This window comes from Mesoplodon mirus (assembly GCF_964341445.2).
Source record: "Mesoplodon mirus genome assembly, chromosome: 4".
NCBI classification, from domain to species: Eukaryota; Metazoa; Chordata; class Mammalia; order Artiodactyla; family Ziphiidae; genus Mesoplodon; species Mesoplodon mirus.
The window spans coordinates 8,404,623-8,422,520 of NC_138979.1; the positions used below are offsets into that span (position 1 = coordinate 8,404,623).

Here is a 17,898-nt window from a genome sequence, read left to right on the forward strand (position 1 = left end):
AAATCTATATATTATGGGAATTCCCTGGTGGTCCAGTGGTTAGGACTCGGCACTTTCACTGCTGTGGCCTGGGTTCAGTCCCTGGTCAGGGAACTAAGATCCCGCAAGCCACTCAGTTGGGCCCCCAAAAATCTACATATTATGGGAGCAAGTTCCTTGATATACAAGAAGAAAAGGGTTCCTTTTACAAAAGGGAGAAGTCGAAAGTGCTGATGTTACTTTAATAGAACGAGAACTATGTAAGGTCAACCCAGAGCCATAACTACTCTTTCTCATGAAACTCACAAGCTGTTCTGTTTCTCCTTTTGGACTCTTTTTTGCTCAGCAGACCCCTGAAGGCTTATTCTTATGTAACCCCCTTTTCTTTCCAGTTAATGGAAATGTTCACTTCCTTGTCTTATTGAGCTTGCAGGCTTATACTTATGTAACCCCCTTTTCTTTCCAGTTAATGGAAATGTTCACTTCCTTGTCTTACTGAGCTTGACAATGAAATCTTGGGTTCAGTGTTGCTGAAAGAGAATGAGTGAGGTATAGATAGGAAGTATTGTCCATGATAGGAAGAAATATATGTCACCCATGTTCATATTCTAGCATAGACAAATTTGTAAGATATCGTGAAAGGTTGAGGAAATCGTCTTATCTAAAAATATTTTTTCCCTTGTATTATTTTCCTTAGCAAAGCATGTAGTGATCGTATTTCATTGCCTGGTACATATGTATGTAAAAAAAAAAAAAAGAATGTCCATCAACAATGAGGAAATCAGTGGAGTTGGCATTTCTGTTTAAAAACAATTGAATAGCCTAAGAACTGTTCATCATGGCAGCTATATAAGCAAATATTAGGTTGAAAAGGGTCAAAACAGTTTTAAAAACAAAAAGTTCTCCTTTGATAATCACTCCTGAGCATTAGTCAGCTAATACACATTTTCTAGGATTTATACATACTTTATTCATCACAAACTCTGCAGTGGTTTAAGTGCCAAGCACTGGTTTTTCTTATTAAAAAAAAAATTCCTTGTAAAATAGATAGCGAGTGGGAAGCAGCTGCATAGCACAGGGAGATCTGCTCAGTGCTTTGTGACCACCTAGAGGGGTGGGATGGGGAGGGTGGGAGGGAGATGCAAGAGGGAGGGGATATGGGGATATATGTATACGTATAGCTGATTTGCTTTGTTATACGGCAGAAACTAACACACCATTGTAGAGCAATTATACTCCAATACAGATGTTAAAAAAAAATCTTTTAAACATTCGGTTACCATAGAAAAATAATACTCTTGTCTTTAAAAAGGTCAATTCAGGGGACACCTAATTTAGTCAACTGAACAGGACATTCAAACTGTATAGTTATATTCTAATTTAACGTAATAGAAGACTTATTAATACACTGCACTAAGCAAGGTATTACTTAAAGAATTTGATTTTTTTGCTTTTTTTCCCTAAGGGGACCTTAACTGAAAACCCTAGTGGCTAATCTTCATACTCTGATTTTGAGAATAGCCTCACTTTTTACTTTCTGTCAGCCTTTCTGAAAGGGGGCCACCAAAAACAAAAGGAGGGAAAAAATCATTTTAAACAACGTTTTACCAAATCGGTGAATTGATTAAAAATACTTTATGGGGCTTCCCTGGTGGCTCAGTGGTTGAGTGTCCGCCTGCCAATGCAGGGGACACGGGTTCGTGCCCCGGTCCGGGAAGATCCCACATGCCGCGGAGCGGCTGGGCCCGTGAGCCATGGCCGCTGGGCCTGTGCGGCCGGAGCCTGTGCTCCGCAATGGGAGAGGCCACAACAGTGAGAGGCCCGCGTACCGCAAAAAAAAAAACAAAAAAAAACTTTATGCTGAACCACATAAATACATTCCCAAATCACACTGCCTTTGATATAAAGAATCATCCACAGATTAACAGGGACTAGTAAAAAAAACACCTGTTCTGTAGAATTTTTTGCTAACAAGATTTATTGAAACCAAACCAGTAAAGCTCGGTTACTCCAGGCCATCTGTTGGGACCTGGAAATATCTTTGTTACAGAGAACCGGATGTATTGATGCTGATTATTAGAAGACTTATAAGGACCAGTAAGCAAACAGCACCTGAAAAGGGCTGATATTAAGGAAATCCCATGTAAAGTTCTGTGGGTCACATTTTGCTTACCTGTTAGGCAAAGCTCATCATGTGCTTTAGAGGTGATGGAAGGCTGCCCTCCATCTGCAGGTTGTCTATTGCAAGGAAACACAGCAACCAACGTCAAAAAGCAATGCTGTGATCGAACACAGAGGGGTCAGTTTCTGTGACATCCATACAAAGTTAAAGGCTGGTGCCAGTGGGAGAATATCTGCTTATCAGAGTTCCAGGGTCAGTAAGAGTCTTACTGTGACCCTGATTTATCAAGCTACAGGGTTCCAATTCTGCTTCTTTAATAATAATAATAATAATGCTTTAGAAATAGAGCAACATGTTACTCCATCAATAGAAATGAATAGCAGGGAAATTGAGTTTTACCTCCATTTTAGAAAAGGAGTTGGAGTATTTATTTGTCCTGAAAAATTCCTTTCAGCTTCCACGGACGGCCTGGTCTTAAGTCTCTAGAAGAGCAGCTAGAAGCAAAAAAAAAAAAAAAAAAAAAAAAAAGTGAAGACCTTTTAATATTTCCTCTTCTGTAAACCATGGGACCATGTGTTCACTAAGCCAGAAAGATAAAATGAAATTTCTGTGGGAAAAAAAAAGTACCCTCTTGATTTTTTTATTCTTTGTATGAAATCTCATCTGCCTTTTTTAAGAGCATCTGTGAATTCCTGCAGATGAAACTTGGTTTACTGGTATCTGAAAATTCCCTATTTGTAGGCTTTCGTTGTTTTGTTTTTTTGTCAGACTAGATGATGCCTTTTAGGCACTCATAGGTAAAGGAAGAATTTTAGAAGATCAACAGGAAAAGAAGATAAATGGCTGATTTTCTTCTAAAAGCCTTTTTTTGGTAACATAAACATTTGTACAGATTACTATCTTTAAAAAGATGACAACATTATTTTCTTGCCCTGCTAAGAGACAGCGTTGAAAGTTGATTAATCTCAGGCAGTGGTCTATAAATCACAATTCTGAGTCTACTAACATCATTACTTTGCACTTACCTAAGTGGTTTTACTACTGCAAGTCATAGCGAGCTCAGTGTTAAAGCAGTATTAGAGCATTTGATCATTTGGGGTCTATTTTCCTACAATGTTTTAATTGGCCTCTTGAAAGAAAACAGCTGATAGGATCATATACTAAGAGAAATCGATTTGCTAAGACTTTTAGATAATCAGTATATATTAAAAAATACTCAGACAGCTGTGTTTGGAAGAGTCAACATTTGGAATACGACTTACATAACCTAATAGTATCTTTAATACCCAAACTTGCATATTTCCCTATTGGAAAATGACTAGAAAAAAAGTCATCTGTTAAGCTTGAAATACATGCAGCCCAAAGGAGAGTTTTTGTGGGAAGAATTTAAATTTATATAATTCTTCTATGTTATTTTATCAAAAAAAAAGAGAGAGAGAGAGAGAGAGAACGGGGTGTGTGATATTTTCCCATGACTTCTAAAGGACTTAGAGGGAGAAGCAGCTGGAATCTTTCATGCCAGCAAGACCTTTTGAAAGGAACAGAATCTGAAATTTTGAAACAAAATGTTCAAGTGGAATTGTTATTACAGAAAGCTTTGTTTTGTGCACAAAAGTCCATTTTACTGAGCTTTTCAAGTGTGTAATTCACAGTTTCCAAGCATAGAAAAGTATTCAGATAGGGTATTTTGCAGGACGATATTCTTCCAATCCTATGGGAATTGTTTAGATATACCGTAAAGGAGGAAGTTTTGTATTATGACAGCTTGTCTCGTTTGCTAAATATTTCTTTAATATCAATATCATATTTTGAGTTGACCTTGGTAATAACAAAAAGGTTCACGGCTATGACATTATGTCAGTTTTTCAGAATGAAGATTTTGACTCAAAAGGATAACATAGAAAATTAAACAGCTTTTTGAGTAAGATTATTGTCTCAAATTGTAGACTTATAAAAAAATTTGTTTTGAATTTTTTCATGTTTACAACTATGTTAGAAATGCAAAAAATGTTTTCTGTCATCCTAGAAAACCAAACTCACTAATCAAGAAAGAAATCTTTACCTAGATAAATTAGCCATTACCATCAGAAATAAAGGCACATAATTCATAATTGTTGGTAATTTTGCCCCTCCGTACAGGTGGCAAATTAGTGTGGCATATTTATCCATGATACATGCCCAGAATCCAGAATCCTCTGCTGGAAGAATCTCAGAGGGACCCGCAGGTGCTTCCCTGGTGTCTGCAAATGGTCACACGACTACAACAGAACCCTCACAAGCATCATCCTCAGCCACCAGTTCTGTGAGCCTCCCTGTACCCCTGAAGGAGAGTATGTGGTAGGGAGGAGATAGCCAAGTGTCCCCATTTTCTTTGCTAGAACCTGAAGTTCAACTTGGTTAAAAAAAAAAAAAAAAAAAAAAGGAGGAAGAAGGGAAGGGAAGGAGAGAAATTGTTTCCTGCATGGTTATTAAGATAAGCAAAGAAGAGAAAATCTACAGCTCTCCTTATTCGTCGGTCTCAGAGTTTTCTAGATGTATTGTACCGTTGAATAAAGTAATACAGATCCACAATGCATCTCTGAAACTTTAGGGTCCAGGGTTTCTGAACCCAGAACTTTGTGGGTTTTAGATGGGTAATGCGGAGTATATACCCTAACACCCACGGCAGCGTCTGAGGCAGCTCCTGGAATCCAGTCTGTTCACGCTTCTGCACCAGAATATGGATATTCACACCAAGTGGAAGAGAGAGAGAAAGGTCGAACATTAGGTTCACCACCAAGTTGGTTAGAAGGCTTTATATCTTAGAGATGTTCAGATTTGGGAATTGCGGATAATGAGGACCCGTAATACTCTTTTTAACTTATGAAATCCCTCTCCCTGGAGAACTTGACCTTCACGATACACTCATGAAATACGGAGGAGTTAGTAGGATACTAGCGTCATGTTACTGTCTCTGAGTTTTGTGTTAGTCCTTTTTTGTGACACTAGTGTAACTTTCTGGCTTTAGTGCTCTAGTGTTTTAGTACCAGGACACCTCAAAACCACTGGTTTCAGGAAGAATTCTTCCACACGAAGCCAGTTCTGTCTGCCCCAAGTTTTTTCTGCAAGTAATGGACATCTCATTTAACCCAAAGGGAATCTTCTGAAAAAGCGTTTTGTCATTTTTTAAAGGAAAGCAAGCACCTTGTGGATTTTGCTAATCGTCCTATCAAATTTCATTTTTGTTTTCTTCACTCTATGGTGTCTTTTTTTTGCGGTACGTGGGCGTCTCACTGCTGTGGCCTCTCCCATTGCAGAGCACAGGCTCTGGACGCGCAGGCTCAGCAGCCATGGCTCACGGGCCCAGCCGCTCCGCGGCATGTGGGATCTTCCCGGACCGGGGCACGAACCCGTGTCCCCTGCATCGGCAGGCGGACTCTCAACCACTGCGCCACCAGGGAAGCCCCCACTCTATGGTGTCTTGGTTAAATTTGTTCTTGCTGTTATTTGTGACAGATCCCCTAGTTGACGCATATTGCTAGAAACCTTAGTTTTCCACAGTAGATCATTCAAACTTCCCGTGTTTTATGAGCAGGGTAGACAGTAGAACCACAATCCATCATCTTAAAAAACAAAAAAAAAGCAAACTAAAAACCCAAGTCAAAGACTCACACGTCATTGAGAGACCAAGTTTTTGCTGGCAGCATTAATCACTACCTAAGAGTTGTGAATAAAATCTGGTTAATATTAAAAATAAGAAGACTTCAGTTTTACTCTGTTTAGCAAGTGATTTTCCAAGAGACCTTTTTTCTTTTGCTAGAAATGGAAACTGACCGCTGTTTGGAACAAGGAACTGTTTTAGGGTAGTTTATAAGTTGGCATTTATCATTTGTCCTGACTCTGGGGGAAATGTCCAAGTAGAAGATCTTGAGAGAGGAAGCTGGGAACGTCTAGCACCTTCTTTCCGTTTCAGCTTCCCAAGTCTCTGGAGATAGAGTGACCGGGTCTCCCATTAAGGCAGCTTTGTGATTTGCAGCTAGGGTATGGCCAGATCGTCTGACAGGGCTGGCCCCCTCTAAGTCATTACAGATGTTTACAGACAGCAGAAAGGCAAATAGGACATTTCTACATAGTTGTCCTTTGGGACGGTTTTAAGAGCCCTGGATCCCTTCCAGAATGTAATGGATTTGGATGGGCTTCACGCCTTTGTGATTTCTTGTTGTATTTGTCTGTGTCACCTGGCCCTGGGGGAGCGCTAAAAAAAAAGCCACTGCAGCTCCAGCCAGGAAGTCAGACCTGGGACTCTCATCAGGGATGCTTGTTTGCCAACAAATGAGTGTTTAGTGGGTAAGACAATCTCTTCCTCCTTTAGTTCCTTCCTTCCCCAAATATACTTTAGATGTGATGAGTGTGAGTTAAACCCACACTCGTGCTTCAGCTTAATTGTCTTTCTCACAGTTCCATTCAATAAATGTTCAGCCCATACGGTGCCACCTAGGCACTGATGAGTCCATGAAACAAATTTCTGTTCTCAGGGAGCTTATAATTAATAAACGGGGAAGATAAGACCCAGAAACTCATCACTGTAGGCTCTTGGGTGTTTGGGGACCTGAGTATTCCTTTATGCCTTAATAACATGCAAGTAAAAATTCCAGACTCTGCTTGGGAATTGAATTTTCCTAAACACAAGGAGATGAAAAGCTCCAGTGCTGATCCTTGCCTCCTGGCTAAACTTGAACTCTACCAGCCTGGCATGGAAGGTTCTCAAAATCCTATGCCTAATCTGCCATTTATTTGGTCTGCTTAACCCTTCCATACCACCCATTCTAATTGATCTCTTTAGTTCCTGGCCTCCATACTCTACTGTATTCCACTGAGAAGAAAAATAAGATTCCTGTCCTTTTCTCCATGTGGGCCCTGCCCCAAAGTCTGCTTTTACAACAGAGCCCACAGGGGCCTTCCTTTCCTCCAAACTTTTTAGTTTGTTGTTTGAATTGACATGATCCAGTGCTGCCCATGTAGTCAGTTCTCTTTTTATTCGCACCTCTCACTCCCTGCACTGAATTGTGAGCACCTTTTGAATGAGGACTATGGCTTATCCTTTTTTTATATATCCCTATAGCAGGGGCTCCATAAATACATTCAACTTATTGATTATTAATCAATAAATCCTTGCCACCTGCGTGATAACCGTTCAAGGACTTAGATTTATTGATTTCAACAGTTACAAGTTTAGATTTTCCTTCCAGTTGGTTGCCCAAAGCCAAGATTCACAAACTTCACTGTCACTGTTTCTTAGTCCACTTGAAAAACATCCTGTCTGGGAGCAGCTATAAGGTCACATCCATGTGTTTCTTTGTCACCAGGTACATGAACTTGAAGTATGGAAATGGTTTTGCCCACTGGCACTAGGCATCCAAAGGGTAGCTGCTGATTCCTAGCTGGAGGCAGTGTTTCCAGCTGGGCGGGGGCCCACGGAAAGGCATGTGACTGTGGTGTTCCCTCCTTCCTTTGTATTTACCTGTGAGCTCCTATCTCGTTGCTTTTTAGATGCTACTGCCCAAGGTCCCGGTGGTCAATATTTGCCTTGATTTGCATGAGCACAACAGAAGCTGCTCCCATAGCCTGGGTTAGAACTGTGTGTAAATGCAGGCTTCACAGCAAGGGCCATGAGGCGCTCTGGTGGACCAGTACAGGGAGACACCTTTACACACCAGAGCCATCCCAAATGGATGCTGCTGATTGGCCCTGGAGGTAGACATTGGGGGCCAACACCCAGATGTCCCTGTCCCAGCAGGGGTGCGGGTCTGCTGAGCGCCCACAGAGGAGTCAAGCCTCTGAAGCCCCCTGGTTAAATTAGGGGAATTTAAAGTATCTCCCAAACCTGAGATCATGCGAGTCTGAAGGGAAGGAAGAATTTCTGGTCCAGGTAAGACCTCCTTCTAGCGCCTGATAATCCACTTCACACTTTCTGAGTCGTTTCTGGATCTTGTCAAAAGCAAATGACAAATGAACTTATATACAAAACAGAAATAGACCCACAGACATAGAAAAAAAAGTTATGGTTACCAAAGGGGAAGGGGGGAGGATAAATTAGGAGCTGGGGATTAACGGATACACACTACTATATACAAAATAGATAACCAACAAGGACCTACTGTATAGCACAAGGAACTCTACTCAGTATTTTGCAATAACCTATAAGGGAAAAGAATGTGGAAAAATATATATATATGTAACTGAATCATTTTGCTGTACACCTGAAACTAACACAACATTGTAAATCAACTAGACTTCAATCAAAAAAAATTTTTTAAAAAGCAAATGTTATGCATTTGTCATATTTTGGACAACAGTTTCTAGCATGTGGTCAATCCAGGCAAAGAAAACTGGCCTGTGGGTTAGTGAGGGAAACAGCTTAAGGAGAAAGCAGTCGAGCTGTCCATTCTCAAAGCCCACGGCGGGGCCCTCCAGACCTCCCTAAGGTCCCCCCGTGGGGAAACTGGTGACCCTTCTGCCCACATTCCTGCTGCCCGGGGACACTCATCCGTGCCCCCTTGGCATGCAGGGCTTGAAAAGGACCCGCAGGCATCCGAGACGGCTCTGCCCGGCCCTGCCCTCTACAGGGAAAGGCCGCCGGGCTCTGCATGCTGTGTGTTCTTTTGCGTCTCTGCTAAGTAAATAAGTACAAAGAAAGCACCGCTTTTCACTAAAGGGGAACAGACGTGGGGTCTGAGGACAAGACTGGGCCGGGTCGCCTCGCGTGGTGCTGTGGTTTTCTCCGAGGCTGAGCATGTTTCTGCCATGCTCCCTGTCTGCCCTGTCTTCCAGCAATGAAGTGGTGAGGACGGACTTGAAGAAACTGCCAGCACTTCCCACGCAGGCTCTGAAGGAGCACCCCTCCCTGGCTTACTGGTAAGCCCCCTTTCTCCACATGCCCCAGGCATCCCCCCGCCAGGAGGGAGCCCCTTCTAGGGGTGCAGGGGGCTCCTGGCGACTGTGCATCCTCCCCGCCACCACGGGGAGTCCGCCTGGACCCCAATCAGACAGCGACTCCAAACTGTATCGAGTGGCTTGAGTCTTCATGAAACTGTTTTCTGCATTTATTTAAATAACATGAAATGTGTGAGACCTCTTTTCCCTATTTTCTTTCTTTAAAAAACAGAAGAACAGAAAAACCTTCTAAAATTTCCCTCTGGATGCTTTGCCTCCTTGGAGAGTCTTTCATGAGCTGCTAAGAGTTTTGCTTTGGAATCCTCGTCATTTGATGACAGGATGTGTGGGGTTTTGAGATGTGGGAGGAGGACGGGTTTTTTCTTTGCAGAAGAGAGAGATGGATTCTTTTCCCACAATGTTTAATATCTCCTGATTTAGCTTCCGTGTAACATTACACCATAGTTCACCTGTCGGGCCCTGAATGACTGATTCTGAATGAATCGGGCACTTGCACGGTTCCCAGGTTGTGGTTTGGGTCACAGCGGAGCGGGGTTTGCATCGCCGGGCAGTGTGTGGAAATACTGCTGGGCTAGCGAGCCCTGACCTCTGTCCTTTGAAAGCAAAATGCCGCTCCCCCAGTCATCCTTGTGACTCCTTGACAAAAAGCACTGTAACGGCTTTTATTTAAGAAACAATAATAAGATAAAACAAAAATCGCAGAACAAGTCAACCTTATTGAATTATAACGTATGACTTTTAAGCACTTCTGTAATATGCTTTATGAAGTTGCCAATTTACTAACATTTCATCCTGTCCAGACACCTTTCCAGTCGACAGACTAGTTATTCAGTCATCCGGGTGGCTTTAAAGGATTCCTTTGGCTGGGATGGGGTGTGTCTTGCTGCAGAGGGCATTAGCAGGATGAGACTCCAGTACGTAAATCATTTCTTGCCAAGAGACCAAGTGATGGGGAAGCTGGACGGGAGACAAAAGAACTGAACCCGGAGGCTGAGAGCTCCCACCCGTGTGCTGGCATCCCCAGTTTCATCTCTCGGAACTGTTTTGTTGCCATTCTTTTTTTTTTTTGGTTACACAGGTGTCCATAAATAGTGGCTTTAGATCCTTCTAATTTGCCCCCAAAGAACAAAATTGGTTTAATGTGCGAAGACTTTGCACGTGTCAATTTCCAGACTTCCAACCTGGCAGCGTGCACATACGAACGCCCCCAGATGGCACTCCTGTTCCCTTGTTCGTGGAACCCAGTTGCCCTCTCCCCAATTCCTTATGCTCCCTGGGCCTTACCTTCTCTATCCTCCCAGCGGTTCACTTTCAGGAAACCAATGGTGAAGGAGCTCGAGATGCAAGGAAGTAACTCGAGAAGCTGGGAGATCCCATCTGGTGAAATGTATTTGCCAGCGGGGGCTGTAATGTTGCTGGGTTGTCTGGAATCAGAGTTGCTTTCAGCCTAATCCCTCCCTCAATTATCTCATGTGTTTGTTTCCAAACATTTCTTACACCCTGTGCTCATTTCAGAGCTATGAACACCTCCCTTTCCTCTCCTCTTTCTCTCTCTGGATTTTCTCCCGTTACCTCCACTGTCTGCTCTGGATGCAAACAGTATCACCAATACAGAAACTCCTTCCTTCATGCATATGCTTTCTCTTTTGTCGGTATGAACAGCTTTACCCTCATCTACATCCGTAGCTGTCCTGCCAGGACAGCCCACTATCTTGGTGACCAGGCCAGCGCTTTCCCCGGGCCTCATTTGGACCCAGAGGTGCCCATGTAACTGTCTAAATGCACTGGGAGGATGGCAGGACCGAGGGAGGGATGTTTTTGAAGCCAGCTGCTCTACAACTCAGCTTATACACAAATAAGCCAGTGGCATGAACCATTCTGATGATGCATTGCTTAAAAAAAAAGTATACACACACACACACACACACATTCACAGATGCAGTGGACAACCTTCAGGTCAAAAGAAGCCACCGGGAGCCATCCACCACTAGTCAGGGAAGGCATTACAGCCTAGTGAGCAAACGCAGTGGGTTTTAGAATCCCAGCCAAGCCTCTGAACTGTGGGGTAATGATAGTCCAGGAAGCTCGTGAGACTTCTCTGCTGCCTCCATTTCCCATCTCTAAAATGGGACTAACCATATCGACCAAATGCAGACTGTAATTAGAGAGGAAATAAAAAGGCACAGAATGCAATTAGGAAGTAGGGGAACGGTGCCTAATAATGCTGAGTCATCACATAATAATCCTTTCTGCTCATTTCCTCCAAGCGTTCAACAAGCTTGGACTTCTCACCCCACGTGATTCCTCTGTCGGGGAGGCATCCGAGGCACAAAGTGCCCAGGGCCACAGAACAAGGCAGCATCAGGGCCCCGACCTGGATTCTCTTGAGCGCCTCCACTGCAAATGCGGGACCACTCATACCGCCCATACAAGGTGTGAAGGGACATCTTCCCCTCACAGGCCGACGGCTCCTCCGAGACAGGGAGGCCTGTGGCCATTGCCTTGTTTCAGGGCTCCTTGTCTGCGGAGATGGACCAGCCATCCCATGCCTGGGGCACGGTCAGCCTTGGTCATTTGCCTTTTTCCTTCTTGTAACACCATGTCCTCCAAATGTGTTTTGGGATCCCGTTTCCTCTGCCTCATGGGTCTCTGATGATAATCCCGTTTCGTCCACCCCAAGTATCTGGGGTAGTTGGTGCGTGTGAGTCATCTGTCAAAGCCTGGAGAGGGGCAGGAGCGGGGCCGGGGGTGGAGTGGGTCTCAGGCGGCTCTTGTCACACGCCTGCCTATGGAGTTTCCACTGGGGCAGAAGAGGTGGGAAAAGCCAAGGAAGAAGGAAGATACTGTGGCCTCGCGGGGGGTCTCAGACAGCAGGAGAAACCAGGCGAGGCAGGGTGACTGATCCCCACAGCTGACAGGCACGGTGAGACCCCCAGGCTCAGACCAGTCAGTCTGTGAACAGCTGAACAGCTGCCTGACGGTGTTGCTGACACTGCTGGTGTCCTTCCCCGCGCCATGCTCGCGTTCACAGCCACGGCTCTGTGTTAAGTTCCGTCTCCCCTCCTCAGCCCAGGGAGCCAGGGACCCTCTTTGCAGCTCTGTACCAAGGAAGTAGGCCTGTAGCTATACTGCGTGGCTGGACCTCAGACCTAGAAGTCCACCTCCCCAGATGCCACGTCGTGTGGCGACCCAGCTGTTGGTTCAGTGGCTGTCTGGGGAGGAAGCTGGAAGGGTAACCCCAGAACGTCCTGACACGACTCTGATGCTCTGGGAGGCTGGTGTCGACCCCAGAGAGGACGCTTCTGGAGAATTCTGTCAGGAGAGGGCTTTGTCCCCCTTCGCATAGAACTTCCGTGGTGTGTGGGAGCCAAGGAGAAACACGGTGCAGCTGCCCCTTTCTGAACAGAGGTGCCCGGACTCCATAGACACGACCCTCAACTAGACCAAGGACCCTCCTGGGCAGCCATTCCTCATCCGGGGCGTTAGAGAAGACACTTTCCTGTGAGGGGCCAGCCTTACGCGCGTCAAATTTCAGAATACTAAAGTGAAGAGAGATTCATGGAAGCTTGCGAGAGTAACTAGAAGATAACTAAATGGCCCCCAAGTACTAGGTGATGAACACGTAGGATGTGTGACCCCCCAGAAGTGGCCTCGCTGGCAAAGAAAGGGGGGGGTGAAAGAAGGCTTTCGATCAGTTCCGGGGTACTAAATGAATAATAGCTCATAAGGGTCAGCCAAGGAGGTCTCGAGTGTTCGTCCCTGGGGTCGCCTCCTTGTCATGGAGTCCACGGGCCAGCGGGGAGGAATGTGAGGGCGAGGCGTGAGGAGGAAGGTCGTGCGGACCGGTCCCAGAGGCCAGGCCTTTGGCCTTGACCCCTCAGCGGGTGGGATGTGCTTCCCCTGTGATTCTCAAGGTTGCTCCTGAGCTTACAAAGGCGGCGGGGCACGGGGTCACTTCCCAGAGGGGCCCCTGCTGCCGTCCGCCCCGTTGCAGGAGGGTGCGGCCTGCATTGCCCCTCAAGGAGCGAGCTGGCCTCTTGCTGTGTTAGAACTAAGGTTTCAGAAGGTACTGGGGTGCCCCTCTGATCTCTGCCTCCTTATCTCGCCAGCGCTCCTCTGGGCCTTATATTGCTTCATGGCCTGTGTTAACCGGCCCCAGATTCCAGAACTTTCCCCTCCTCCTTGGACGCCCTCAAGCCTGCCTGCTAACTCAGGGTGGGGAGGCCGTGGGCGTCCTGTCAGAGTCCACGCCTGCCTGCCCCACCCCGGAGGCCCTGTGCCGACGGGATGCAAGAGCGGAGCAGGGGGAGGAGGAACCGAGGGAGGGCGGCCAGAGCGTCCACGTGCACCTCCGGCCAGTAGCCCTCTTCCCGTCTCCTGTCCCTGCCCGCTGGCCCGCACGCTCCCCACTTCGTCCCCTGCTCCCACAGTCTCATTTCTTACAAAGAGCCAACGCCCAAAGCCCGGGCTCTCCTTTTACTGATGATAAGCCCAAGACAAAGAGAATGCGAGTCCTCTGAGGGGGAAACAGAAGCTTTGGGAACATCCTTAGCCCTAGGCATCTCACTTGGGCTGCGTTTGGACATGCTACTTTCAGGACAGATCATTTTTCCAGGAGCTCTTGGCTCCTTAAAGCTTCTCATGAGGATGCTGGGGCTCACGGATCTCTCCGTGAGCGGGGAGCGGGGCTGTCGCCCTGGGGACTGAGACAGAGACTCCTTTCCTCTCGTTCTAGCGAGGACCGGGTCATCGAGCACTACAAGAAACTGAACGGCCAGACCAGAGGCCAAGCCATCGTCAAGTAAGTGCCCCCCAGCCCACAGTGCTGCTGAGGCAGTGTGTGTGTTCACGTAGTGTATGTCGGGGCTGTTCAGTTCTGCTGGGAGAGACGTAGCTCCGGGGGCAGGTGGTTCCATGTATTTTTCACGTAAACGATTACTCTGAGAACTGTATCACGTGCACACACACACCAACATGTATATGATTCCACTTCTGCAGAATAACCAGGTGTGTGTGTTGTGTTGTCTTCCCAGCTACATGAGCATCGTGGAGTCTCTCCCAACCTACGGGGTTCACTATTACGCAGTGAAGGTAAGTGAACTCATTTAGTGAAAGTTGCCACCATGCCCTAAAAGAAAAGTTCTCATTTTTTTTTCTTTTTAATCTTACTGAAGATTTTTGGGGGAGTGGGGAGGACTTGGACAGGAAGATCGCATGCCAGGGGGCGTTGGGACAATGGAACTTCCCCCCCTAGTGTAGTGAGACTTGATTCAGGTTCTCTCCAAAACTCACTTGCCTTTTTGTGAAGTGGGTGTGGTAAATGCCTACTTCTTCATTCTCAGAAGAATCCTGGAGATCAGGACTGCAGAGCCTCTCAGGAGGAAAATTCCATCTAAGCACAAAGAACAGAAACTTTAAGCAGAATCAGCAGTGTTTTTCTTGGTGGTCAAATGCCACGTAGGCAACTTAATAGGAGAAGTGGGACTATATGGGCTGACAAATCGACAGGCTCTGTCTTCTTAGAGAAGACTGTGGGCAGTGGTAAGTCCATTGTAACACAGGCCCCCGTCTAAATTCTCTTGCATTTTATCCATAATGTCCCAGACTGGGATCTCCTCTTCGAAATAATAGGTAATGATGTCCTCACGCACCCTCTTCTATCCTGAGAAAGGATAACTTCCTTTCCTTCGTTTACCCCAATGTGAAGTTGATCAAAGTCATTGCCCAGAGTCCAGACAAAAAGAGCAGAAAACACTTCTGAACTCAAGACAGTCCCACCAACCAACCTGAGATTCCATGCTCGTCCACCAGTTTCCTTCCCCGTGTTTCCACCCAACTATGTATATATATAAAATATTTTCAGGTGGAGTTTTATTTATTTATTTATTTATTTTTAAATTTATTTAGTTTTGGCTGCGTTGGATCTTCGTTGCTGCGTGGGCTTTCACTAGTTGCAGCGAGCGGGGGATACTCTTCGTTGCGGTGCGCGGGCTTCTCATTGCGGTGGCTTCTCGCTGAAGAGCACGGGCTCTAGGCGCGCGGGCTTCAGTAGTTGTGGCACATGGGCTTAGTTGCTCTGCGGCATGTGGGATCTTCCCGGACCAGGGCTTGAACCTGTGTGCCCCACATTGGCAGACGGATTATTAACCGCTGTGCCACCAGGGAAGCCCCCGACTATATTTTTAATTCCTTTAGACCAGAACATACACCGTGTTTCATTCATTGTTGTGTCGCCCACGGCACTTTGCACGGCACTTTGCACGTCCTTGGTACGCATTTTAACATAATGTCCTGTATCTTCCTCTAAACTGCAGCCTTTTGATGGCAAAGACTGTTGCACTCTGTGATATTTTCCCAGAACCCAGTGTAGTGCCTGGCACTTAGTAGGTACCCAGTAAATATTTACCAAGTACCATTATTGAGAATTGAATTGAGTAGTTGGATGTACACATTTCCATGATGGGAAGAAGTGTCAGAATGATATTTGTGGAGCTCGGTTATGAGGCATGTATGGGGACTCCAGTCCCACCTAGCAGCTCAGCCCAGGACCTCTCAGAGCCTGCAGGAGTCTCCAGACGTGAGTGATTGCTCTCCTATCTATTTGGAGAAAGAGGCTAATTAACTATATCGAGACTCACTGTTTGGTGGCCTTATCAATTTCATAATTCCGCATTTCACGGTGTGATGAGAGCTCTTACCTCGACAAACTGAAATTGCAGTCGCCTTCGTCTCTCCTCTTGTTCTGTTCTCTGAAACCATTGCAGTCACCCGGGCACTTTCCAGAGACAGGGGTTTTATACCTTTAAAGAAATTCAGAAACTTCTCTAAAAGTTCAAAATGTATTTCTTCTGCCCTTTACTTTGTGCTTACCTTGAACTAACTCTCGCCCCACATATATCTGAAAATGCCGAAGCCAATTGTGAGTTTTCAAGACATCCACCATGGGGTATGTTAGATCATTCACGCATGGGGCAGTTAGGACAAATCCAGGGAAAGGCTGTTTGGTATGCCCACTGTCAATTCCTAGCACGTGGGAGCTTCTAATTAACAGTCTTGAATGTAGATTTACAACTTACGATCTGGGGAGCCAGAGGTCTCTGTTAGAGGAAGAAAGAAGGTGTTGGTGTTTTTAATTCAGTTCCCAGAGTGTCTAAGCTTCGATTTTGCTACCCCAGTCCTGCCAGGTAGCCACTGTCTTCATGAGGTGAACAGGATGCACACCTTACGAGCACCTGCCTACCCTGCACTGCCATTGGCCTGCTGGGGGGGAAGGGGAGGGTCTTGAGTAGGATGCAACCTTTGCATGATTCCTTTGTCTATAAAATTAGAGGAGTCCTTAATAAGAACCTGCTGTATAGCACAGGGGACTCTGCTCAATCCTCTGTAATGGCCTATTTGGGAAAAGAAGCTAAAAAAAAAAAAAGTGGATATATGTATAACTGATTCACTTTGCTGTACCCCGAAAACTAACACAACATTGTAAATCAACTATACTCCAATAAAACTTTTAAAATAAATAAATAAATAAATTTATTCAAATAGGGGGAAAAAGTGCTATAGAAAACTTGAGCTAGTTTTGAGAGCATTTCCACTGTTCTGGTAGGAATAAAATAAATACACATGTATGAGCTACAAAATTAAAACAATAAAATAAAATTAGAGGAGTCTTAAATGCGTATTACTAAGTGAAAGAAGCCAATCTGGAAAGGCTGCATATTGTATGATTCCAACTATATGACATCCTGGAAAAGGCAAAACTGGTTGCCAGAAGCTGGGATGACTAGGCAGAGCACAGAGGATTTTTAGAGCCTTGAAAATACTCTGTGTGACCCTGCGTACATGAGGGATACATGCCCTTATACGTTTGTCCAAACGCGTAGAATGTACAACACCAGGAGTGGACCCTAAGGTAGACTATGGACTTTGGGTGATTAAGACGGGGGAGTGTAGGTTCCTCATTTGCAACAAAGGTACCACTCTGGTGGTACCTCCTCCTCCTCTCGGGGGAGGCTACACATGTGTAGGGATGGGGTACATGGGAAACTCCTGTACCTTCCTCTCAATTTTGCTGTGAACCTAAAAGTGCTCTAAAAAAATAAAATGTTTTAAGACAAAATGTTCAGAGGAGTCAGCTTCCCTAGTCTCTATGTTTCCTTCCAGCTCTGACAGTCGATGACAGTTTCTCGGCTCAGAAGGTCGTTCTGTTAGAATGTTCAGCATCTCTCAGATTTTCCCTGTTGGTAGGTGAGGGGCCCAGCTCTGAAAACCTAAAGTCTTAGAAGGAGAACAAAGAACAAGGCGTCCACTTCTTACTCAGAAAGGGGGGAAAGGACCCCCCAGCTGGTTAGGAGCAGAGGTGGGTCCCCAACCCAGGGCACTTTCTAAGTCACTTTACTGAGCATCCTTTGGTGACAGGGCACACCCGTTAAGGTAAGGCACAGGGAGGTGGGCTCCGTCCACTTCAAGGAATTTGCATTTCCCTTTGTCTTCAGGTGAACCAGGAGATCTCTTGGTTCTTGTCTGTCTTGTCTGGTCCCATGCTTACCCGTACTCCTTTTGATGTCCTAGGACAAGCAGGGGATACCGTGGTGGCTGGGACTGAGCTACAAAGGCATCTTCCAGTATGACTACCACGATAAAGTCAAGCCCAGGAAGGTAAGTGTGCTCTCCTTTGTGGGAGGATGGCACTCAGGTGGAGAGAGAAACAGGCAGAGAAGTGACTGAAAATGTGACCCCGTGCAGCCTCAGGCCCCCGGTCTCCTGCTAATTTGGGGTGTATGCAAACTCCTCCGCAGTCATCCAGCCTGTGTTCCCTGGGGAAATATTTTTCCTCCCCATCACTAAGGAAACGGAAGCTGTTAAAA

The 17,898-nt window shown here is 45.7% G+C and overlaps 1 protein-coding gene across 8 annotated transcripts in view; it reads left to right on the plus strand.

Annotated features, from left to right (window-relative positions):
- FRMD4A (FERM domain containing 4A) overlaps nt 1-17,898 on the plus strand; it is a 350,648-nt gene that overhangs the window by 232,289 nt on the left and 100,461 nt on the right. For all 8 annotated transcript variants that reach the window (XM_082618234.1, XM_082618233.1, XM_082618232.1 and 5 more), the window contains exons 8-11: nt 8,912-8,995; nt 13,770-13,835; nt 14,068-14,125; nt 17,603-17,689. In XM_082618234.1, the coding sequence (XP_082474360.1) occupies nt 8,912-8,995; nt 13,770-13,835; nt 14,068-14,125; nt 17,603-17,689 (295 nt within the window). The remainder of the gene's footprint in view (nt 1-8,911; nt 8,996-13,769; nt 13,836-14,067; nt 14,126-17,602; nt 17,690-17,898) is intronic.